The sequence below is a fragment of the Colias philodice genome, chromosome 10 (genome assembly GCF_061535455.1).
Source record: "Colias philodice isolate Cphi_HAF_F1 chromosome 10, ilColPhil1 Martin Lab GWU primary, whole genome shotgun sequence".
Lineage (NCBI taxonomy): Eukaryota > Metazoa > Arthropoda > Insecta > Lepidoptera > Pieridae > Colias > Colias philodice.
The window spans coordinates 5004642-5030603 of NC_143095.1; the positions used below are offsets into that span (position 1 = coordinate 5004642).

Below are 25962 nucleotides of genomic sequence, written 5' to 3' on the forward strand. Positions count from 1 at the left end.
AATACAAAAGGTCAGAAGTACCGTCTGAGAGTCTGCTTTCTCACTCGATTTAATGACTTTTACGTCTTCTTTTGATTTCATTGTTGAAGCGTCATCGGCTAGGCCAGTTGTCATGAATTCTGCTATTTTATTTAGAAAATCCATGGCCAAAATCAAGTTAAAACTGAATATTCTCATGTCAACTGTAAAAAAACACAAAATTTTAGGAAGTTTAGTAAAGATACGAAAAAAAATTAATCTATCTTCTATAAAAAAAATATATAAATTTGTACATAAATAATAAAAGTAAATTAATTACTCACTGAAAGTATCAGAATTTTTCATTGTATATGTTATGTCAATCATGCTTCGTATCTTATCATGGGCCTCCATTATATTTTCCGAAACATCACTTTCATCTTTTATTTCTTGTTTCTCACGGCGTCGCTCCAAATACCTGATCAGGTTGACATTTTTAACATATTTTTACTCATGAGCATCGATCAACTTATATACAAAATAATTTAAAATTGTCGTACTACTTGCTGGTACGACTACTGGAAAGAATTTATTTTAAGTAAGTAGAATCATAACACGGATTTCACAAAGAAATTTTTACTGTGAACTTAACGCGTAACGATCATTTTTTTTTTGTCGATAAGCGTTTTTAGTGACATTCAGAAATCCTTTATAAGTTGCAAACCGGCTTTAACCCATTGACCACCGAACGGCCAGATCCGACCGCGACACAATAGATTTTCTATTGTGTCTGTGATTCCGGGGCCTGAAGTATTAAATATCAATATACCTGGTGATCTTAGCGCCACGAGCTGGTCTCGTATCGTCAAGCGTACAGTCGACAAGCAGCACGGAGGTATGCAGCGAGCTGTCTGAGAACATGCGACCCTTCACTGATAGCAGCGCCATACAAAACCGAGCTAGTTCCACGTCCTTTACGAACTGGGATTCTTCCGCCTGGAATGGTGAATGAAAATCATTTTATTTTAACACATTAATATGTTAAATTCGCACGATTGGGAATACAATACATATTCCTACATATAAAATTTAAACTGCCCGCGTCTTCAAAACGACACTAGCACATATCTTCTTGCCATGAAGAAAAAAAAATACACTCGCACAAAATATTTCATTATAAAAAAATGTACTTGAATATGAATAATACTTACACTAATCGTGTTCATGAGATCAATAACAAAACTGTCCATAGTGAACGAGAACTTTATAGTTGTGCGAGGTTTCTTAGTTTCGTTTTGTGTCACAACCGCCGTAGTTGATTTCGTGGTCATTTTGCTTGTGTGGCTTTTAACGGTAGGCTTAGAAGTCACTCTCGGTACATTTTGGTGCGGTTTCACTTCTTCTGCTTTATTTTGTCCTTCTTGAAGGTTTTGATTGAGTATTTTCATGATACTTTTGTAGTCACTGTGACCAACTGTGATCTAAAAATAAAGTTTACAACATAATATATGCATATCAATAATTGGGAATTAAATTATGAATATGATTTGCACACTAAAATGATAAGTACTACGACCACAGTTTATAAAATTGCCAGTACATACCGCGATAGTGTTCATCCGTCCAGACACATCCAGGTCGGGCAGCGGCTCGTACCACGCAGACAGGCTCCGCTTCACCAGCAGCTTGAAGCTGGTCGGGCGGAGCAGCTTGCGCTCATGCGCTACACTCGACTCGAGCACGCAACACGACACCTTCAGCTCCTCCAGCTCGAGGGTTAGCTCGTCCACTGTCACTTTGCTGCTCACGTCCTGTACACAATATTGACATTGACATGTTACAAATACATACTTTAAAGGATATTAAAATTGGAACGTATTTGGCATGAAAACCGCGCTTTATGCCACTGAGTTACCATGTACTACGTACTAGAGAGGGAATCGCTACTAAACTATTTGTAACACGAGTTAGAGTCAATCGTCTCAAACCATTTTTTTTTGTTACATTTCTTGGTTTTAAGTGATAATTTTATTCATATTTTTTTTAATAAGATATACAATATTTATTTGTTACATTGATTGGTTTTAATTTATAAGTAATATGAGGCAGAATATCTACAAAGTGCACTCACTAGCCCCTGCCGCCGCGCGCCGCGCACAGATTTTATTCGTGGTGTCCTCTCTATACGTAGTAATAATACCTCAATGTTTTATGCAGATTATGATTTTGTGTTTAGTTCACCTCAAATAATTTTGACAGTTTGTTTGACAGCCTTTCTCAATTTGTTTCAAACAGAGATAATTTTCTGACTACATTTCTGAAACTTTTAAATTAAATAAATCGAATTTGTACAGACAGTAAATCAGTCCAAAAATACTACTAACCGCAACAGGCAGATCGACGAACTTATTGTTGATCGTCATCCGTCCAAAGTCGAGTAGCATCGCGTTCATGCTGACCGAGTTCTCCGGCACCACAATGATTGGTGCAGCTAGACGAACTCGTAGTAGGAGTTTCGTCGAGTTCTGATACGCGGTGTGCACATTCGCACGCGCAGCCTCCGCCGCTTGGGACGACGCTTCTATGATCGCTTCTTGCGCCGCTTGGAAGTTGTTTAGGAATTCCTGTGTGTTTGAGACTTGAATCAGTGTGTTATTTGCAATAGGCAAAAAAAGCGCATCAAATGGGAGGATAAGTTCTTCGTATTTATTATGTTGCAACGCTACGTGTTTATTAGATGAAATAAAAGAATGAATAATAAAAAAACAGAATGTTATTGTATCTATCAATAAATATATTATCTATCGATAATTTATCATAAAAGATTTAAGTACATATTTTCGCAAAAAAAAATGTACTTGCTTAAAACTTGTCCAATCTTTTTTTTAATGCAGATCATAGAAATAAATACTGAATTCCATCAAAGTTTAATAATTTATTCAATAAATTCACTTACCAGCATAGAAGTGACGAACCAGTTAAGGAAGACGATTCTCAAACAATTGATCTGAGCATCTATAGACATGTTGACGTCGCTCACGGTAGGGAACTGTTCCAAGTTGTACATCACTATTTGTACATTCATTACGTCACCGCCTAGAACTTTCAGAATCTGTAACAAGAAAAAGTTTAATTTAATTTATAGAATTATGGTAATATGTACTATGTATCTAACTTATGTAGCTTAAGTATATCTTTCTTAATTTCCAAATCGTAAAATAAAAACAATTATCAGAATGAATTCTAGGTATATGATAATAGCGCAGCCCCTGAAAAACGTCATTAGTTTTAGTAACTAATTCACAAGAAATAAAATGATAAATACCTCTTTATGAACAGTACTAGGGTTCAAATCCTCTACTTTAAGGTTAGCAATAGCACAGTCCACTTGGGTATAGGACGGTTTGAGCACCAAGCCCGCAGTGGCTCCCTGTAGCTTCACTATGGACAGTGGCCGCACATCTGTCGCGAATTGGATCTCTACTGCCCCGATCTTAACGTTCACTTTCAGTTGTATGCTCTCCACTTGCTTCCGGTGAGACGGTCTTGATGCACTCGCTTGTAAATCTGCAATTAGTAAAACTTGTAGCAACAAATAGCAGAAAAAGACTTTATTTTATTTTTCAAATCACAATTTTTTTTGGTTTAAATAAATTATTCAATATAAAGATAACAATGTAGATTACCTTTTGATTTAGTCAGAGAAAACTCCTCATCTTCCATTATAGTTTCGAGAGGGCCAGCATTAGCATATCTATCTACTGAACTTTGGATGGCGTTAAGACGTGTCTGTAAGAATAAATAACGTGTAAAAAAACCGCTAACATTAAAAAAATAAAGCATGTCTGTAATATACACGACACTATACCTGATAGTTATTGACAATGACTAAAATTTCCTGCAATCCTTGCAGATGAAGCAGTAAGGTAAGGGTTGTAAAGTCCAACTCGATTAATTGTTCCACAGAACCATAATGGCTTCTAAATTCTGGACATTTCTTGTCAACCTATAAAAAATACATTTTTCCGTGAAAAGAACAAGTAAATTAATAAAAAGTTGTCCAAGTAAGTCTCCAGAAATCACTTACATTGCTATAAGTGACAGCAAATAAGTATTGGTCTTCAAGCTTAGCCTGATCCTCATTTACGAGAGGCGTCTCTATCATGTTAATAGTGCTGTGTCCAACTCTATGATGTTGCATGTTAACAGATCCCAGACGAACCGTGGCTTCTAATGTGAATGTCTTCTGCGTCGCTTTTAGTTCCAGTAGGTTTAGCGAAAACACTAAGAATTTGTCGTAACCTTGGGACGGATCCATCGTTTTACGGTTCACGCTTAGAGTTAATTCTGCAAATAATTGTTATAAAATCATGGTAATATGGCAATCATGTACATAATTGAAAGTAAAATCTAATAAGGTGGTATTAAGAACTTTTTGGAAAGGTTATTTCTCAAAGGAGAACTCCTCTTAACAGACATAATTACCATTCATTATGAAGAATGCCTCAAGCTCAGTGAGTTGTACAGTTTGCTCCTCATTCTTTCGTTGCTTAGACCGCGCTGTATCTCTCTTTAATTTCTCGGCGGGGTCCAAATACCTTAACAGTGAAAGGCTCGATGCTTTCGAGTCACTTGCCTAAAAATAATACACAGCTATTATCAACGAAATGGAAATATGGAATCCTGTATGGATTTTTTAACATTACATCTGACTACAATTCAATTAAGAACACCGTTACATTAAGTACAAAATAAACTATTTAGTTACAGCAGCAATACTTCTTATGTACGAATGACAAAATATAACATAATCTAAGTTACAGATGCAGAAGCTATAGGAAACCCATAACTTCTTTCAGTTTAGTATTTATTTTTTGTACTATTTTTAACTAAATTACGCTCCACTTGAATCCAACTCAGCTAATTGCACTTCAGACTTCTCTTTTTTTAATTAAATCAACAAGAACTTGACTTCTATCATTTTTACCTTTAACTAAATTTATAAATGTTTTGAAATACACTTGTTTTATCTAATCTACAGTGTAATTAGTCACATCTACTGTAATTACGCCATTTATTACGCCGGTTCCTTCTTGACCTAGAGGTTGGCTTTCAATAACGCGCCCAGTTACTGTGTATGCGAATTTGTAGCAAAATATCTTCAATTAAAATAAATTATATTTAAATAAGTCCAATCATTAAATAATATAAATAAATCAAGAAAGGTATTTTACCTTCAGTTGAGTTGTTTCTTCAGAACGTGGTAATGGCATGCTCACCAAAATTTCACACAATGTTAGTAACCTAGACAAAAAGAAATCATTTAAATGCATTACAAAACTTTCACAAATACATAAATCTCCACTTATTATCGAATTAAGTATCATACCTATCTTCTGAAACGCTTACAGCAATTTTCTGCAACTCTCCACGAATTTTAATCTTCGGCAATCTCGGATCATCAGTTATGAGGCATTTGTCTATTTGTATTACTAAATTGGTGGGTTGCAATAAATGCAATGGTGTGGAAATATTCGAAACAATTGCAGAATGCCAATCTTCATTGGGTGCTGCAATAACAATCTGAAACATAAATATATTACCATGTTAAATTAAGTAAGTTTACAAATCATATCCAAAGGTTGCCTGGCAGAAATCGTTTATAGCCGATAAAGCCGCCTTTTCAGAATTATAAATGTTTCTCTTATTTATTACTTATTTTTTGTATTATTTTCTGTGTGTGTTAAATATGTTTTGTGTAGTGTAGTGTAGTGTAGTGTAGTGTAGTGTTGTGTTGCGTATTCAGTGGCACCGACCTGCATCTGCGTGAGCCTGAGCGCCATCTTGTCGTAGCTGTGTCTCGCGATCTCGAGCAGCAGCGCGTCGTCCGCGAGCCCCTGGCGGTGCAGCTGCCGCACGTCCAGCTGCTGCGAGCGCGGCTCCGACTTCACGCTGATCGCACCGAGCTTTATCACCACGCACGATTCCGTTCTGTAATGGCAACATTGATTAATGTACTAGCTTTCCAGCCACGGCTTCGTCCGCGTTGTAAAAGAATATTCCTATCGCATTTAGATGTTTCACAGCGAAAAAGTATCTTATATCACTCTCTTACCTCCTATACCTCAGAAATAAATAAATCATAACATTTATAAACATCAAAATATCACTCCGTCGCGACGTGGGTCGAAAAAATTCTGAATAAAATGCCCATAAAGGACGCAAAAAAGGACGGAAAAAAGCACACTCACCCTTTATATTTTCCGGACTGCGGAACAATTATGTAGGAAGAGGCGATATCTATGTCCAAATCTATAAACGTGTGATGGTGGACGGCATACTGCATACCCAGAGCCGATTTCTCTTTCAAATCAGACAATTTATTCTCAGCAGCTGCTTGCAATCTATAAAAAAGTATTTACAAGTTTATCTTAGAAATAAATAGTTAATCGTACAAAACACAGTTCTACACTTACGTTGTTAAAGCAGTAGATTCGGTGGGTGGTTTGAACACATTGACAATTTCTATGACAGTTTGTGCGTCGTATATCATTTGCAACGGGCGTGCTTGCACTTTTACGCGCTGATCACAAGTGCCATCTAAAATATTAAAGCAAATTTATTTATCACAAAACCAACCAAGGTTGATTATTCTATTTTATTTTGTACATAAATCCATTTCTTACACGAATAAAATTTTTGCATTATATTTTTGTGCACTTACCTAGTGGGTTTGTTTCAAACAGAACATTCAAAAGATTAACATCTTTAGAAACTTCTTTTGAAGTGACTAATTTCGGTTCAAACTCATCTTGACGCACACCGGTTACGGTAAATTCTTTCATTTGAACATCCACTCTGTAACAAATTGTATATGATATATTATTTTTTTTAAATGTCAGTATCTGTCGAGTAAGCTATAGTGGGAAAGAGCGAGGTGGAGAAGAAGGAAAACTCCATAATGGACTTTTTTTTAAAGTGATGTCGGACTCCCACTGCATCTGTATTCTGTAGTCATTGTAAATTGTAAACCATAAACTCAACTGTTTTCCTTCGGTGCTTCCAATTTTCAGTGACGCGGGTATTGTTTACAATTCATGACCTTCCTTCAGAGCACATACCTGAGAGCATTGGCACTGGGCCGCTGCTCTACGTCGTGCCGCACGGCCAGCTGCAGCCGGTCCAAGCAGAAGTGTTCTGTTAGTGTATATGTACCTGAGAGCATTGGCACTGGGCCGCTGCTGCAGGTCCACCTCCACGTGCTCCACACACGCGCGCAGCACCTCCACGTCGTGCCGCACGGCCAGCTGCAGCCGGTCCAAGCAGAAGTGTTCTGTTAGTGTATATGTACCTGAGAGCATTGGCACTGGGCCGCTGCTGCAGGTCCACCTCCACGTGCTCCACACACGCGCGCAGCACCTCCACGTCGTGCCGCACGGCCAGCTGCAGCCGGTCCAAGCAGAAGTGTTCTGTTAGTGTATATGTACCTGAGAGCATTGGCACTGGGCCGCTGCTGCAGGTCCACCTCCACGTGCTCCACACACGCGCGCAGCACCTCCACGTCGTGCCGCACGGCCAGCTGCAGCCGGTCCAAGCAGAAGTGTTCTGTTAGTGTATATGTACCTGAGAGCATTGGCACTGGGCCGCTGCTGCAGGTCCACCTCCACGTGCTCCACACACGCGCGCAGCACCTCCACGTCGTGCCGCACGGCCAGCTGCAGCCGGTCCAAGCAGAAGTGTTCTGTTAGTGTATATGTACCTGAGAGCATTGGCACTGGGCCGCTGCTGCAGGTCCACCTCCACGTGCTCCACACACGCGCGCAGCACCTCCACGTCGTGCCGCACGGCCAGCTGCAGCCGGTCCAAGCAGAAGTGTTCTGTTAGTGTATATGTACCTGAGAGCATTGGCACTGGGCCGCTTCTGCAGGTCCACCTCCACGTGCTCCACACACGCGCGCAGCACCTCCACGTCGTGCCGCACGGCCAGCTGCAGCCGGTCCAAGCAGAAGTGTTCTGTTAGTGTATATGTACCTGAGAGCATTGGCACTGGGCCGCTGCTGCAGGTCCACCTCCACGTGCTCCACACACGCGCGCAGCACCTCCACGTCGTGCCGCACGGCCAGCTGCAGCCGGTCCAAGCAGAAGTGTTCTGTTAGTGTATATGTACCTGAGAGCATTGGCACTGGGCCGCTGCTGCAGGTCCACCTCCACGTGCTCCACACACGCGCGCAGCACCTCCACGTCGTGCCGCACGGCCAGCTGCAGCCGGTCCAAGCAGAAGTGTTCTGTTAGTGTATATGTACCTGAGAGCATTGGCACTGGGCCGCTGCTGCAGGTCCACCTCCACGTGCTCCACACACGCGCGCAGCACCTCCACGTCGTGCCGCACGGCCAGCTGCAGCCGGTCCAAGCAGAAGTGTTCTGTTAGTGTATATGTACCTGAGAGCATTGGCACTGGGCCGCTGCTGCAGGTCCACCTCCACGTGCTCCACACACGCGCGCAGCACCTCCACGTCGTGCCGCACGGCCAGCTGCAGCCGGTCCAAGCAGAAGCTGCCCTCCACAGCAACATATTCGATGGGCAAGTGCAACGGAGCCGTGTTCTCCTGGTAGTCGATCGCGCGGAATAGTTTCTCCTTCTCCTCGCCTGTCATCGCCTTCTCGAATTGCTTCACTGTAGGGTGAGCAGGTGATACATGTTTGTAATATATTTTGTACTTATTTTATAAAGCTGAAAGCTGAAAATTTTGTTCAGTTGCTTGTTTGAAAAACTTTCGAATTGATATTTTACTCCTGTGATAATAGACCATATTTTATTGGGGATTCATATAAGAGGGAAAGAAGGAATCACGCTTTGAACAGAGCAGATCATGAATGAAAAATAGTTAGGGTCTTTAATTGTATGACATAGATATATACATTATACATAATATGTAATATGGTCATGGTCTTCTCGTGATACATTAATTCGTCACTGATTGGTAGTAAAACCTACTGATAGCAACTCCTTCTGATAATTCCTCATCTTTAGAACTCGCTCCGGACCACCAGCCACTGAACCAACCGCGAGATTTCTTTGCTTCCGCTTCCAATTTGCCTAATCTTTCCACCTGAAAAAAAGTTACGCAATAAACACCCAATTACAATTTACAATAAATACATGGTCCCTACCACTAGGTAGGGACCATGTATTTATTGTAAAATTAATTTATTGTAAAATTAGTTTATTTATTTAACGTAGTATACTGTAGTAGTAGTTTAATGTAGTATACTGATACTACATAATATTGTTAAATAAATAAACTACAATACACACCTCTAACTCAATTTGTTGCCTGATTACAACCAAATTGAACAGATCCAATGATTTCTCAGCTTTATCCAACACACATTGGTACTCATTTGCCACTTTTCCCTTACTAGTGAGCTTGCATTGGTAAGCATTAGCATAGTCTTTACAAAGCTGTCGGTGGGACAACATATGGTTCCAATCCCAATTCCTACGACGTCTCAGTACTTCTTCTTCCAAAATGCATTTGTATGCAAAATGCCACCATTCTTTATAGTGACCTTTGTAAGTTTTTGCGTCTGGGCGATATTTTCTGGAATAACGTTTTGTATGTTAATATTTAATTTTATTTTATTTTCGTAGATTGATAAATTTTATTCATGATAGAACAATAGGGCAATAAAGCCTCATTATTTAATCACATATTGATGAGACAATTACAGCAATTAAATAATTCATAAATTTGAATGAAGATACATATTTGTTTTCCAACAAAAACAATAACAATACAATTGGATATTAAAATTATCAAAAAACTTATAACAATTGAGGTGTAATTGGACATAATTACATGATTCACATTGTGAGAAAATTTACACAAACCTAATTATGAATACTAAAATTAAAGATCAACAAATAAGAACTCAAACATAATAAATATATTAGGTACTAGCATAGTTTGTTATTAGAACATAATTATATTTGATGACCTCTATGATGTTCTACATAACTAAATATTAGGGATTATGAGAATCGACCTTGAACCGACAAAAAATATGAATATAAGGCTAATGATATGAAAACTTTGTATCATTAGTATTTTATTTATCATTGGTATTCTATCATAAATTTAAACCTGTATGGTGCTCCTTTGCTCATCCGATCCATGGAGTCTGCTAACAGCATCATATCTTGGTACTGTGCTTTATTAAGATTAACAGCAAGCTGTTCCATATGTAAACTAAGGATTACTTTAGGAATACTAAATTTAGGCGTATCTCCTTCAGGCTTCGGATTGAGTTTTAATTTTGCTGTCGCATTTATAGGACCGAGTGCTGAAAAATTGAATTTCGGTTATTGAATGTATAATTTACTTTACCATATTGGCAATAGAACAAAGAATATGTATTTCAGAAGATAGAATATAGTAATGATCGTCTATACAGTTATTTTCCATTAGATACTAGTAACGGAATCAATAATAATCATTCGAAAGGTTAAGTCGTACATTTTGATCACTTTTGCATGCAACTACAAAGACATATGTAGTTAATTTGTGTTATTCTTACCATAGTTATAATTTTCAGGAAGAACTACTTTAGTTGCAATTTCTTTTTGCAAACGGTTCTTAATCTCATCGGGGCTGGTTTTAGAATACAGTTCTGTTGCTGGATTCCAATAAATAGCTAATCCTTCCAAGCTCAAAATCTGTAGAAATCCATCACATATAAATAGTTATAAGTAAACCTCAGATTGTTATTTTCATACACAGCAAAAGACAAAACAAAATAAAATTATAAAACGAAAGAAATGTTACTCACTTTAAAGATTTTAGTGACAGCCTCTTGTATTACAGTCTGTTTCCAGTTTTCATCAGTTGTGTGCACAGATAAATTGTGGAGAGTTATACCAAAGGAAAAAGGTGCTTTAGGATTAGTTATACTATCTTCGTAACGAATATGAATGTCAGTAATTTTGAGTTGGACATTTTTTATTATTTGAGTCACCAATTTCTCAACAAATGTTTCATCCAATTTAATTTCATCTGAAACATGTTATTTATTCAGTAAAACTATAAAAAAAAGATAAAACAATATGAGGTCATAGTGAGTTTATTAGTCTTAAATTTGAAGAAACACCCATAACAAATCAATGTAAAATAACTGTGATCTGCATAATATAAAGTTCACAAACCTTTTTCCGCTTCTCTCTTTTTGGCCTCCTCAACCCTTGCAAGCTCTGCTTGTTTGGCTTGGAGAGCCATTTTTTCTTCTTTTTCCGGATCATATTTTACTTCAGCACTAGGGTTAACAATGAGAAAGAGTCTTTCTATTGTTGCTTCTACTGAAGCGCCATATAAATTTTTCCATGGTATCTTGAGCACTAACTTTCCTGTGAAAGGTATTTCAATTGGGATAGGATCTTATAAATTTCTTAAAATCTTATAAAATTCTCATGTGCCTCTTCTAAAATTCTCATTAATTTATATCGGTAGGTCTGTCAATTACCAGTATCAGTGTGTACCAATAATATTCATAAAACAATTTATTTTTCCCATTGAGCCCCGAACGGCCCGATCCGGTTCTGGGGCCTCATGGATTAATTATGTATGTGTGTGATAGTATAGTACATTATACTATCAGACACACACAAAAAATAAAAATTGATGTTGATAAATAAAATTAACAAAAAAGCCTTAATCTGTTTACCAACATTTTTGAGAAAGTATGTAGTTGATGCTAAATTAAGACTGATTTATTACTGATAAATTATATTATTATCAGCATGTAATGTATACACTTGAAAATTGATAATATGTTGTGTGCATTTCTTATCTTTTTCATACTTTATGGCAGACCACTAGTTGGTATAATATATCAAAAATAATTTGATACTGCTTGGGATTTCATAATAATACCACTAACATCATTTAGTTTTCATTTTAATATGTATTTTCTAAAGCTACATAATAAAAATTGAGAAACTATTAATTAATATACAAATCATGTATATATTTAGAAACTACCAATGATAATATACAGTGAAATCTAATAATATCATCACATAAACAGGTCAATCGCTGCTGACCTTCAAATTGAGTTAGTGTGAGTCACACACACAATAAAAACAATTCTTGATTTGAGGCTATGATGTCACTGTCTGAACTCCATAGCCTTTAGGCCCAGTTACCTACATCGCATGTTAAATGTGATAATGTTATCTAATTAAAATTCAATAGTATTCTGTTTATGGTTTTAGCAATACATTTTGTCACCTCTATATATTTTTGTGAACAACTTTGACAACAAATAAATAGTTCATAATTATATTATAGTCCTTTCCACCTAAGATGATTTCTGTGACACATCGATTTTTGACACGTGTAGAGATGTCCTTTACTGAAATCGTATCAATTGTTACCGATAATCGATAATATTTTATATGGAAATGAAATTGATTTGAATAAAGTACCAAAATTAGTTTTTTCGGCATTTCGCCAACAATTAACTAAGGAAACTTAGCAAACAACAGCAAAAAAAGTTGACAATAACAATTAGTAACAATAACAGAATACCACGTAAAGTATCAATATAACAATGCAACTTGTATACAAGGCTGACGCACTCGTACAGACGATTGACTCGATTGACAAACGATTACAAGATGGGCGCCGATTATATGATTTTCCAACTCTATGATTTTTCAGCGATCCATTTCATGTACACGAATTGCGTAGGTATTATATTTTTATGTTATTTTGTTTTATTTTTCATTATATTAAACTAAACAATACTGTTTTTTATTTATAAGCTTAAGATGTTTCATTTTTATATTTTTGGTAATAATGCCGCCATAAAATAAAAATATTATGCACTAAAATTATTTTGGCGTTTTGAACATAAAATACGTAATTCGGAACACGATGAAGTGTCACAGGAATCATCATAGGTGAAAAGGACTATAAATAATAATACTTTGTACATAAAATGAGTTCTGCCTTTGAATTAAAATGTGGTTTAACATATGGTGCACATACACCATGTAAGGTAGTATAACAAGTGAAAATATAAGTGAAACTCACATTGCAAAATTTACATTTCTACAAAGCAAATTTAACCAATACTGTATTAAGTATAATAGTTATAATAAAAATATAGAATATGGATTTCTAAAAAAAATATTTTTGTATAACAATTAATAACTATTTAGGAGGATAATTAGTTTAATTTGAAATTTGTGATGATTTTTCTTTATACATTTTCAGAAACAAATTTCAACATGATAAAAAATAATTATAATAGATATTTTAATCAATTAGCACAGACTCATTTTTTGTCACGTCATAATGGCATATATGAACATAATAATGTAAATTTTTAGTTTTCATCATCAAAAAAAAATACATATATATTAAACATAACATAATTTTGCATTGCTATAAGAACAATATCTATATTATCTACTTAATAAATAACAGTTGGAAACAACAATAAAAAACATACAAAGACTGTAAGTACATTCATTAATTTAACTAATACTCATTAAGAATAGAATAGTAATTAAGTCAATAAGATTACTATTTTAGTACTTTTCTGAACCTATTCTTATCAAAATCAGGTACTCAGCTACCTATTATGTATACCAAATTTCTGAGAAACTGGTTTTGAAGTTTACCCTTTCCAAAATGTTTTTAGTTGAATTTAAAATAAAATTACGAAAAAATTTTGTATTGATCATTGCATATTTGTAACAGCAATAATAAAATTCAAGTACTTGATTCTTCTTACCTAAGTGACCATATACTGTTTGTACTGGAATATTGAGTTCTTCAAGAGCATTTTGTTTAAGTATCAAATTTTCCAATACAACGTCGCCTGTAATAATACAATATAGGTGTAGTAAATAAATATCAACCTTGTAGGCAAGTAGTTTATTTCGTATGACATCATACTGTGCATGACAAAAACACTTACCACCCCATATTCCCAATTTTAACTGTGATCTATTTAGATTTTCAACGTAGTCCCCAAGGAACCGGTTTAAAACATCCACTACAATAGATTCGAAAACCATTGCGATGTTTTGTATAATAATTACAAAATATTATTTAGATATTTAAGTCATAGTCAGAAAATCGCACCACGCGTTTCCAATGAAAAGTGCTAGCATGGAAAAAGAATATTTAAGAATTTCAATACGTGAAAATTACACAATACGGGACCTTTTTAATAATACGCAAATAATTAAATTTGAAATATTTCCCGGAGCAATTTCAGACAAGTGACAACTGAAGTCTGAGACTGACATAGTGACATTTGCATTTCTTTTTTTTGAAAATGACAAAAACAGATTAAATATATAAAGATGCCAAGGGCCAAGTATAGAATTTAGAAAATAATAAAGGGAACTCTTCGTGCCATGAAAAGCAAAAAAAAAAAATAAATAAATAAAGGGAATAATATAATATCATAAAGTCTAAGCAGCACGTAACCACACGTAACTATAGCGCTGAGTAAAATCTGGGGGGATTACTACTTATACAAATATATATTTTGTTCATACAATTATACCCGGGAGGATTTGGGAATCTTTAGTGGCGAATTTACGTGGGTAATCAGTCTTAACTCTTAACTCTTAACCAAAGAATAGTAGATATATTAATACACGTCATAACTGTGCAGGAATAGTTCGAATATCTGTAAAAAACCACCACATATTATATCACTCTTTGAGTTCAGCTCATTTTACTCACTTTCTTTGCTATATGTATTTCAGTGAATTTGTGGATGCCACGTGGATGCACCATTATCTACATACTATACACTATTAGGCCGCGTCTCCACCTACAAGAAAACTTCCCCAAAAAATGTCTGGCAGTCTGTCTGACAGCAGCTTACAAGAGCTTGCAAGTCTAAACAATGTAGCAAGTACTGTGGCGACAGTTTGTCCAGCGAGTATCTTGCGAGTAGTTGAGAAAGCGTGTCTAAACATGACTGCTTGGACTCGCGACAGAATTCGGTGCGTATCGGTCTAGTTTCGTATGGCCGTGTTTCCACCTGCAAGTAAACTCGCGGAAGTCTTGCATGAGTTCCTTGCAATATCGTTTACATGTCCTGCAATTTATTTCTGCAATAAATATCCTGCAAGAAGCTCGCGGATCTTACTATCGCAACTTATCGTGGAGGTATATACACACAGAAATAAATTGCAGACCAGTAAAACGTGTAAAGGATATTTCAAGGGACTTTTGCAAGAAGTTTGCAAGCCTTCCGCGAGTTTACTTGCAGGTGGAAACGCGGCCTTAAACTGTCTTAACCTTTGACATTTAAAATTTAATTCGATTTCCGTCAAAGATGACAGTTGACGTTAATTTTAAACACATTGTATTACATGCACGTGTGTTGTGAAGAAAATAGTGTTATAAAATTAGAAAATTGTCTGGGCATTTGCATTTTCAAACTCGAAACTAAACTCTTGAGTTTTATTTTGTATTGATAATATGATATAAGACTACATAAAGCATGCCTGACATGAAATATATTTTAGTTACTGGAGGTGTTATTAGTGGCGTGGGAAAAGGTGTCATAGCCAGTTCTTTTGGCACAATTTTAAAGAGTTGTGGTATCAATGTAACATCAATAAAGATCGACCCATATATCAACATTGACGCTGGTACATTTTCCCCGTATGAACATGGTATGTAGATCTATCTCTAATTGATTCTTACCTTTTTATTATGCGCATGGTTATCAAGTCTGCTGCATAATGCATTGCTATTTTTATTTCTAAAGGTGAAGTTTACGTTCTTGATGACGGTGGTGAAGTTGACCTTGATCTTGGGAATTATGAACGATTCTTGGATATAACATTACATCGCGACAATAACATAACAACAGGTAAAATTTACCAGCAAGTAATTGAACGTGAACGTCGAGGTGACTATCTCGGGAAAACTGTGCAAGGTATGAATAAATTATCTAATAAAAATGTTACCTTTTGAATCCTAAATTTATCAAAGACTTACCTGATAAACCTGTGTTTTAAGTCATTATCCTAATCCAAGCAAATAGAAATCCAATAAAAGAAAAATCATTAAAATCTGTTCAGACATTCTTAACCCGGCGTCATTGTGGTAGAAAACAGATACGCAAATGTTGAGGTGGGTCAATATTACCCATATATTTTATAGTTGGTATTTCTAAACTTTTTAAGAAAATTAGTATTCTGTGTTATTATTATAGGATAAAGGTATTCTGGTTTTGATAATATGAAATAAAAATAATAATTAACCAACGTTTTATTCACTTTTATCAACTTTGACATAAACTCATAAAAATAGGAACAAAATATGGACCTCTTACGTTTTCATGGCATTACTACGCTAATAACCAGTAATTTTGGTTACAAATAGCATTGCATAGCATATTATAAACTTAAGTCTAATATATTAGAAAAAAACTTTAACAAAGCTAATTAGAATCTTCGTTGTAAATGAAATCACTAACAGAAAGACATGATGCGTTCAGGACAAATAAATTTAGGGCAAGCTTGACAAAAATGTTTTGTTTTACTATTTTTTTATCCGGACTCACTTAACATCTTTTGCAGGAATTGCAGGTGGCTCCTCTGATGATCCATCAATAAATTCTCTGATTCTTTTGCCCATCTGTCATTGCTATCGATTCAATTCCTGGCGAATTTTCGAATGTTCTAAGACAAGAGCAAGACCTAAGTTTTTAAAAAAATTACGACGCTTATCGCTTGGTTTGTTTTTATTTATGCGACGTATTATAAGCGCATTAATTCCTGTGTGTCCAACATGGCATAAAAATTGTCAGGGGCCACCTTTTGGAGTTACAACTCACATCATATGAGGCGCAAAGTTCATCAGCGACGTCAACCCCATATTTAGTTTTATTGTAAAAGGTATCGAATTCGGGTTTTCGCTTTTCTCCGCTTGAAACACACTCCCTACTCTAACATGATCCTCTTCTTCAACTTCATCATCATAATAAGGTAAGTCTGAGTCAGACAAGAGTCTAAACTCGCCATGATACGTGATATTTTCTATTCTATCCGTTTATAGTACCTATTTTATAATAAGTACCTGTTGGACAAACAAAAACATAAAATTCACAGAAACAAGCAAAAATAATGTTTTTAGACACCAAAAAATCATACACAACAGTAAAAATCGATAACTTATCAATGGCGCGAAATTGTTACATCAATTGTGAGGATGGGTCATATTTACCTTTTTCGAAAATACACGCGTGTAGCTCCCAGTACACTTGACGTCGAAAGAATTTCACTTCCAAAATGTTTAATGTACATTGTTAGCTCCAGCTACTACAAAGAACAGCACAATCGTGCAAGTAATTACAAAGATATTGTAAATTATAAACAAGCCGGGTCATTTTGACCCAACCTCAATGACGCCGGGTTAAGTTGTGTTTTAGTTATGTGGTGTAATTTATTCACCTTTCTTAGATTCATAATTTTCTTTTATTTCCACATTGTTTTGTTTACAATTTTTTAAAAGATATGCATGGGTAATTTAAAAACATAATCTTTGTATAATATTTTTTTAGTCATCCCTCACATCACCGATGCTGTACAGAAATGGGTTGAAGAAGTAGCTCGAATACCAGTAACACCAGATAACACTCCTCCAAGAGTATGCATAGTGGAATTGGGTGGAACTGTCGGAGATATAGAAGGAATGTCCTTTGTGGAGGCCTTCAGGCAGTTCCAGTTCAGAGTGAAGAGAGAAAACTTTTGCTGTGCTCATGTATCCCTAGTACCAATGGTAAGAATTATGCAGTATTCCTTTCTCATACTCCAATATAATTATAATTATAAAACTGTGAAAAAATGTGTAAAAGAGTAATATAATATTGTCAGTTTTTTCATTTGCATTCATAAATAAATATTTAGAACTGAATTGAGAATATAAATATTTTTATTACATGATTCACATGATGAATATCAACTGGTAACTGAATTGATTTGATAAAGGTCATGTCAGATACAAGAAATATTTAAGCAGCATTTACGTATAGTCTAAGATGCTCTTAACATCAAATACTGAATTCATAAACCGGCTATGAGACCGCTTAAACAATAATAATGGGAGGTTGAATAAATTTTAACACAATTTTAAATAAATATAACATTATCAAAATTTCATTAAAATATTGTATTTTATAATTTTCTTACAGTTTTCCAAAACTAATTTTTATACATAAATACCTAAACCAAATTGATACAAAAAAGTTGAAGATTTAAAATACTTTTATTTTAGCCGAAATCAACAGGTGAACCAAAAACAAAACCTACTCAGTCATCGGTAAGAGAATTACGTGGCCTGGGCTTATCACCAGACTTAATTCTTTGTCGTTCAGAGAAGCCAATAAATCACAATATTAAAGAGAAGATTTCTAACTTCTGTCATGTAGCACCAGAACAGGTATTTTATAATCTATTTTAAAAAATTATTAAATTATTTTCAAGTATTACAATGTAAATATTATTTATTGTTACAGGTTATATGTGTCCATGACTTGACCTCTGTTTATCATGTTCCATTATTAATGGAGGCTCAAGGTGTTGTACAATATTTGAATGAAAGACTTCAATTGAATATATCTATGCCTCGCCCGGGAAGGTTAGTTAAATTATTAATTATTGATAAAAAAAATGGTACGAAAACAAGATTTTACTTGAATTAAGTTATTTATTACTTTTACAGTTTTATGAAAAAATGGCGCAACCTTGCAAAACGTGTAGAAAATCTTAGAAGAGAAGTAAATATTTCTCTCGTCGGAAAATACACCAAGTTAGAAGACAGTTATGCTAGTGTCACTAAAGCATTACAACATGCGTGTATTGCGGCTGGTTGTAAGCTTAATTTGACTTACATTGAAGCAGTAAATTTGGAGAAACAGAGTAAAGTTACGGACCCAGTAGGTTACCATAAAGCTTGGCAGGATCTCTGTAAGAGCGAGTGAGTATTATTTGCCAATGTTACCATTTTATGAGATCCTTAGAATATTATGAATTTGAAGTAGTGTTAGTTTATGAAATATACATAAATTTCTTCATTTCTTTTAGTTACAATTTGAATATAATATATTACTAATAATCTTTTGTAATTTTTCCAGTGGTGTCATAGTGCCTGGTGGTTTTGGACAAAGGGGTATGGAAGGAAAAATAGAAGCCTGCAATTGGTGTAGGGAAACACAAAAGCCAATGCTTGGTATTTGTTTAGGATTACAAGCAGCTGTTATAGAATTTGCTAGAAATGTATTAGGTTTGACTGGAGCAAACAGTACTGAAGTTGACCCAAATTGTGAGGATAAACTGGTCATTGATATGCCTGAACACCATCCAGGAAATCTTGGTGGTACTATGAGGTTGGGTAAAAGGAAAACTTACCTTCAACCTAGTGTAGTAGGTGAGACATATTCATTCTTATGAATGAACATACTAACATTCAATTTTTAACTGTAATTATAACTTAGTAAAATATTTTTTACCATAATTACTTAACTGTATCTATTTGCAGCATCATTATACAAAAAGGAAATGATAGAAGAACGTCATAGGCACCGTTATGAAGTTAACCCAGAATATATAGAAAGACTTGAAGCAGCTGGTTTAAGATTTATTGGAAAAGACGAAACAAACACTCGTATGGAGGTGGCAATTGTGGAAAGCCATCCCTATTATGTGACTGTACAATTTCACCCTGAGTACCTTTCCAGGCCCCTGTCACCTAGTCCACCATTCTTAGGGTAAGAGACCATAAAATAAATTGGCATTTTACTGTTACAAATTACAACATTTGTTCAGTTTTTTAATTTAATTTTTTTTTTTAATTCATCATAATTTTATATCTATGTATACATAATGATGCATTAATTTTAGGCTTATATTGGCTGCTACTGGAAAATTGAAGCAATATTTGTCAAAGGGATGCAGATTCAGCCCTAGAAGTCAATCTGATGTGAGCTCAGGTAGGTTCATAGATGTGTATGTACTATGTAGGCAAACATCCTAAGTATAATGAGTCAAGTACAAATTTATGTATTTTTAACCAAGTCTCTGACGTTATTGTTAAGAAAGAAAGATCAATAATTACGAGATAGTTTCACATACATTATGCTAAATCAATTTCAAACTATACTAATGTACGTGGAGGACAAGGGATTAATGTATCAATACATATTCCACATGCCTCGGAGTGGCGAGAGCAAAAGCAACTTAAGTTATTACTTTTTAACGAAAATTTATGAATAAAGTATATTTTGTAGATATTGTTCGTGAGAACAAGTAATGGTTTTCAACCAAAAATAACCTGATGATAATTATAAATTAGTGAGTAAAGTTATTTTGAGAATGGTTAACGATTCTCGTTAGCTTTAGTTTATAGGGATTATCACATATTATTTACATTACGGTATTTATCACATTTATTAAATAAAATATCAGTTATGCAAATACTTGTCTTTAATAGAAAATAACAAATAAACTCTAGTTTTAATTCATGCTTTCCAGATGAAGGAGATCTTGATGAAGATGTGTCACTAGCTTCCCTTAATATCACTAGTAAAAATGGTGATGTTGCTCCTGAAACTAATGGAATACATTAAATTTGTCTTTTTAGCCTATAAGTGTATAACATATATAATAAGAGTAAAAATTTATTTGATAAATTTTGATTTTAGCTGTTTTATAATATTTTTTATTTTCTTAACTGTAGGTATCGTATTGTATGTATTATTTGCAACTCTTTAACAATTTCTTGATTAAGTAAAACAGTTTTTAAAAACTATAAAATATAACTATTGTATTTTTATATTTTATGTGATAAAAAAAAACGTACTGACGGCCTTATTCATAAAAATTGCCTATAGGATTCAACCACACTTTAATTCCAGTGTTCTATAAGCTTATATATTTGCTATAGTTTATTTCGTATCAAATTGTTTAAATAACGATTTTTGACATTCACACTATAGCGAGCCTTTAAATGTTCTAAAACTTTTTATGAATAAGACTGTAGGTGTTTATATACTTATGTATATTGTATATTATTTTGTATATGATAAAAAATGGGTTAGTTATTTTTTTATAATCTTTTATTAGTAGGATTTTCTCCAATACACAAAATAGCTACCTACCTATTCTATGAATCAGTACAATATATTTTAAAAATAATCACATGGTGTGAAGCTTGCCGAATGAGACAATTATAAAAATATCTTATAAATTTTTATTCATTGCCTAAAAAGTAAGAGATTGTAATTTTTTCCAATTAATTTTAAGCATATTGTCATTATCCGTGAAATGTGTTATTACTTATCATATATATTTATTCTTTATACACTCAAAATTTTGGATTTTCACAGTGAATATTACAATTAAAACATATATATATTATGTATATATATATATATATATATATATATATATATATATAAATTATATAAACTCAAGTCAGCTTAATGGCCTTAAGTCTATTTAATGGTTCTTATGAAGAAATTAAATAAAATTTAAATATTAGATAATCATTTTACTTATTCACTAGAATTCATATAACTAATCGAATCTCTGTTGTAATAAGCATAATAAGCAATTTGTTTATTCCCTTCACAAAAATTCATATTACAAACAACCATAAGTCTTCTTACTCTTAAGTAGGTATATTTTTTTTGTGTATAAATACTTACTGTATCATTTACCATCATTATGGTTGTTTGTTAATATTGTCTTTGTGATTGTTCGGCTGTTTTGAATAAAAAAAAAAAATATATTTTTATGTCTGTTGTAATAAAAAAAACTTTTAACAATAAGATATATTGATATAACATAAAATATAGTATTTCATGTATTTGCCAGTAATAGTAAAACGCCAGTGCATACTATGTAACCATTCCAGTTTATTGTATGTCAAATAAATGTTTAATTTTCAAAAAAAAGATTTCAACGTTTTTTTTAAGCTATTGCATAGCTTCTATCGCGGGCCTTGAGCGCCGAATTGAGAAATTCCGTAACGAAAAAACTTCACGCTCCCCACTCCTACGGGCTCGGAGGTGTGGCTTGAAGGCATGCTATGCAATAGCTTTACCGCGGCAGTCCCCGAGTGCCACACGTCTTTTTATTTTTTATTAAATTATTTTGTTGAAAGTGACTTCTAAAAAACTATAGGTAAGCAAAATATTGTGGTCAGTTTCTTTCATGTCAACACACTTATTTAAGTTACACAGTAGTAATTAATTAGTATAGCAGTCATATATACAGCCAAATAATGCAACAGCAGGTAATATAAGATACTAGATTTCCGCCCGCGGCTTCGCCCGCGTTTGCAAAGGAAAACCCGCATAGTTCCCGTTCCCGTGGGATTTCCGGGATAAAAACTATCCTATGTGTTAATCCAAGTTACCCTCTATATGTGTGCTAAATTTCATTGTAATCGGTTCAGTAGTTTTTACGTGAAAGAGTAACAAACATCCATACATCCATACATCCTTACAAACTTTCGCCTTTATAATATATATTAGATTATGCTAAATCAAAAGGCTGTAACAATTATCTTTATAATTCTAGTTAAAATAGAAAGTTCCAACTATCTTCAGGGGGCTAGTTAGACAAAAATATGGAGACCACAAACTTCTAGGATTGTGTACATGTATTTAATATTTATTCCCTTGATACGGAACCCTAAAAATGATGCAAATAAGACTGCACATATTTTATAACTGAAACAAAAACAAAAATTCACAGAACTTTTTCTGTGAATTTTTGTTAAGTCTTAAATGAGAATATAAAAAACTAGCGTTCCGCCCCGGCTTCGCCCGTCGTACATATTTCACTATAAAAGGTAGCCTATGTTCTTTCTCAGGGTCTAAAGATTATCTGTGCCAAATTTCATCAAAATCGGTACAGTAGTTTATGCATGAAAACCATACATACATACATACATACAAACCTTTCCTCTTTATAATATTAGTATAGTATAGATACCTACTGACTCCTTAAAAAAGTTCTTAGAAGAGCAATCGTGTTAAGTTTTTGTAAAAAAATTGGGATTAATGTGGGATATTCATGTTTGAGACTGGAGAACCGAACTGCCTTCCATTTCATCACCAATGCGCTTATTACAGTGCACTGAATTCAGTCACTAAATTCATTTTATGTTCATGTAAATGAATATGGAATCACATTCCATAATCATTGGTTCCACAGAGCAAGTAATAATCTCATGTTCATGTCCAATGGGCAATGTCATATTTTCCTAAAAAGTTCATAAATGACATTGTCTATGACAAATGGCGCCCGCCACTCGCTCGAATTAAGTTAATCTTAGCGATGAAAAGTTATTCCCACAGAACAGTAAAAACATATAGAAGTGCTGTAATGTCTAATTAGTATGAAAACCAGTGTCGCCAAACCCACACATTTAAACCGATAGTTATACAGTACACTACAAGTAAACTATGCCTTTGATTGGACAGCTTAATTTGAGTAAAAACTGACTTAGGTTATAAATTCAGCATTTCAATATGTACCCTAACGCACCATGTTACGGTTTATTTTAGTATAACATCCCTAGGTATATTAGCTGTTTTGTTTCTCATTGCACAGAAATTCCAAATTCGAAAACATTCAGCTACTCCACAACAGAGGGCGTTAGTTTTCGATAGATATAAATTTGAAACGCAATACATAGAGATAAGGTTGAAATTTGTGTCACTCAACATTAATGACATTAACTTGATATTTATCTGATGCTATGCTCTGAGGGATGTCAGCCTTGTTATCGATATCGAGATATCGATAATTCACAAATAAATATTTTTTGTGTATTTTATTTCTTTCTATTATACGAGTATAGTATAATGTGTCACATTTTGGAGTATGTTTATTACTACTAAGTACGTCTTTTTATATTATTATTATTAAATAAAAAACGGAATAGAATAGTATAAATCTATATTTACAAAATACAAACAGAAAATATGCATTATTTTAAATCTTGGAACTGCTGTAGGTTTGATGTATCGGTGGCCTTTGTTAGACCGCTTAGTACTGTTCGGCATCCAGTTAACTCGTCACGTTGCATTTATCCATTTCTCTTTTAAATTAGCCTCTTTGGGAAATCTATAAATAAATTAGACAAATGAAAGCTAAGGAAAAATAAAATAAAATTTAATATTTATAATGTTTGTCTTTTCTAAAGTATCGATACTGTCGATATGCGCCACAAGCATCACTAAAGCGAAATTCGTTTGTTTATTGCAATAATATTCCAGAAAGTCTTGTTTGCTGTTCAATCTATAATAGTACTAATTTCTTATGGATTAAGGTTCATTTTGACTAGATATTTGTATACAATTTTGACAAATTACGACAAGCGAAGTTATAACATAAAATATAATTAAAATAAATTAAAATAAGACTTACCGACGGTATGAAATGCCTTCATTGCTGATATTATTTCGTCTGCTATCATTTTTGCACTCTTTATACCGAACAACACGTCCTAATTAATGAATAAATATGGAAAAAAGGTTTGACAGCTGACAACCGACTCGAATATTTTTCTGCGCACAACTGAGAGCAAGTTAGGTGATCTTACCTTACCAGTGACACGTGGGCCACGCCCACATCACACTTCTATCTACTTTACTGTTCTGTGGTTATTCCTTTGCACTTTGCTGTATTCGGCATTGTGCGGCACTGAGTCGCATTATGCTCTGTAATTGGAAAACAGCCAGAATGTTCTCGTCACATAATTTACTATTTACAAGCTGGCAACATTGCGCACATTTAACACATATTTAACAGTAAATGTCATGACGAATGTCGTTGTCAAAAAACTAGCGTGCATTGTTTATTTGGTGAATTTTAACGCAATTAATTGTAATTTTTAAGAATGCCGAAGTATTATTGTGATTATTGTGATACTTATTTAACGCATGATTCTCCTAGTGTTCGAAAAACACATTGTACTGGGCGTAAGCATAAAGATAACGTTAAGTTTTACTATCAAAAATGGATGGAGGAACAAGCGCAGCATTTAATTGATGCAACTACGGCAGCCTTTAAAGCTGGCAAAATAGCACAAAATCCATTCGGTGGTAAAGGTGCAGCAATTCCACCACCTTGGGATCCATCAGTTATGGGACCTGGAGGACCGAGGCAACCAGTTCCGGCGCCTGGCGGGCCGCCTGGTATGATTCCACCGCCTTCCATGGGTCCAGGAGGACCCATGGCTCCGCCGATGATGATGGGTCCACACGGGCCAATGCCGCCAATGATGGGCATGCGTCCTCCAATGATGGGACCTCTGATGGGACATATGGGACCAATGGGCCCTATGGGTCAGATGCGACCACCTATGATGAATGGACCACCAATGAACAAATAGTGAACAAATTTAGTGACAATATAATTATTGTACCTAATAAAAGAACTGATAGAGAAGTGATGTGAATGAATATTTGTAAATTATTGTAAATGTATAATAATTACAAACATGTTTTTGCTATTTAATTTAGAAATTAGCTGCTGAAAGACTACAAATTAATGACTACCTGTTTGTATCGGTGGTTAATATTTTATATTGAATGGCTATTTCATGAACCTACCTATGTAAAAACATCAATATCAAATGTGTTTTGTTATCAGGGACACAAAATCTTGATTCTATGAATTAAAATAGAATAAATTACTCAATGTTTTTTTTTTTGGTATCCCTCAACCTTATCATAATCCTTAAAATATAACAAACAGATTAAATCTTATTAAACAGATTATATCTAATTATCTTAAACCTTCCTTTTGAACCATTCTATTTAAAAAATTACATCAAAATCTGTTACACAGTTTTAAAGATTATACATAGAGACAACCAGACAGTGGGAAGCAATTTTGTTTTAAACTAAGAAGCCATGTAGTATGTGTATTATTACTACCTCAGTAGCTCT

At 34.4% G+C, this 25962-nt stretch overlaps 3 protein-coding genes and 1 long non-coding RNA gene across 8 annotated transcripts in view; 2 read left to right on the forward strand and 2 right to left on the reverse strand.

The window, feature by feature from the left end:
- Vps13 (vacuolar protein sorting 13C) overlaps positions 1-14249 on the reverse strand; it is a 39930-nt gene extending 25681 nt beyond the window's left edge. For 4 of the 5 annotated variants that reach the window (XM_089699914.1, XM_089699912.1, XM_089699913.1 and 1 more), the window contains exons 1-19: positions 7174-7401; positions 6683-6816; positions 6435-6558; positions 6210-6362; positions 5775-5949; positions 5348-5541; positions 5193-5262; positions 4444-4594; positions 4046-4305; positions 3827-3964; positions 3645-3747; positions 3284-3525; positions 2915-3070; positions 2343-2582; positions 1563-1769; positions 1170-1439; positions 788-954; positions 303-436; positions 22-182 (exon numbers count right to left, since the gene is read on the reverse strand). In XM_089699914.1, coding sequence (XP_089556040.1) covers positions 22-182; positions 303-436; positions 788-954; positions 1170-1439; positions 1563-1769; positions 2343-2582; positions 2915-3070; positions 3284-3525; positions 3645-3747; positions 3827-3964; positions 4046-4305; positions 4444-4594; positions 5193-5262; positions 5348-5541; positions 5775-5949; positions 6210-6362; positions 6435-6558; positions 6683-6816; positions 7174-7319 — 3225 coding nt within the window. In that variant the 5' untranslated portion in view covers positions 7320-7401. Of the gene's footprint in view, positions 1-21; positions 183-302; positions 437-787; positions 955-1169; positions 1440-1562; positions 1770-2342; positions 2583-2914; positions 3071-3283; positions 3526-3644; positions 3748-3826; positions 3965-4045; positions 4306-4443; positions 4595-5192; positions 5263-5347; positions 5542-5774; positions 5950-6209; positions 6363-6434; positions 6559-6682; positions 6817-7173; positions 7402-8397; positions 8633-8953; positions 9069-9274; positions 9561-10103; positions 10303-10536; positions 10676-10788; positions 11013-11161; positions 11360-13755; positions 13843-13941 lie in introns of those variants that run through there. The other variant, XM_089699915.1, reaches the window with a different exon arrangement.
- A 1089-nt stretch (positions 14250-15338) lies between these two features.
- Positions 15339-21422, forward strand: Ctps (CTP synthase). Its single transcript, XM_089699916.1, has 10 exons — positions 15339-15664; positions 15760-15930; positions 17560-17777; positions 18273-18437; positions 18514-18635; positions 18720-18974; positions 19132-19424; positions 19536-19764; positions 19898-19986; positions 20528-21422. Exons 1-10 carry the CDS (start codon positions 15490-15492, stop codon positions 20620-20622), a joined length of 1812 nt encoding a protein of 603 aa, XP_089556042.1. The 5' UTR covers positions 15339-15489; the 3' UTR covers positions 20623-21422.
- Positions 21423-23948: 2526 nt separating this feature from the next.
- Positions 23949-24669, reverse strand: LOC149485176 (uncharacterized). The gene is made up of 2 exons (XR_016316186.1): positions 24437-24669; positions 23949-24133 (listed from the first exon to the last, which is right to left on the reverse strand). It is a non-coding gene; the product is annotated as an uncharacterized LOC149485176 (long non-coding RNA).
- A 140-nt stretch (positions 24670-24809) lies between these two features.
- Positions 24810-25706, forward strand: snRNP-U1-C (small ribonucleoprotein particle U1 subunit C). The gene has a single exon (XM_089699917.1). It carries the CDS (start codon positions 24909-24911, stop codon positions 25401-25403), a length of 495 nt encoding a protein of 164 aa, XP_089556043.1. The 5' UTR covers positions 24810-24908; the 3' UTR covers positions 25404-25706.
- The last annotated feature ends 256 nt before the right edge of the window (positions 25707-25962 follow it).

Excerpts from the sequence above, each read along its gene's own strand:
- snRNP-U1-C (XM_089699917.1), top strand. The coding sequence starts at position 24,909 with ATGCCGAAGTATTATTGTGATTATTGTGATACTTATTTAACGCATGAT.
- Ctps (XM_089699916.1), top strand. The coding sequence starts at position 15,490 with ATGCCTGACATGAAATATATTTTAGTTACTGGAGGTGTTATTAGTGGC. Across the intron at positions 19,765-19,897 it reads CCTAGTCCACCATTCTTAGG|GCTTATATTGGCTGCTACTG; the intron begins GTAAGAGACCAT and ends CATTAATTTTAG. Across the intron at positions 19,987-20,527 it reads TCAATCTGATGTGAGCTCAG|ATGAAGGAGATCTTGATGAA; the intron begins GTAGGTTCATAG and ends CATGCTTTCCAG.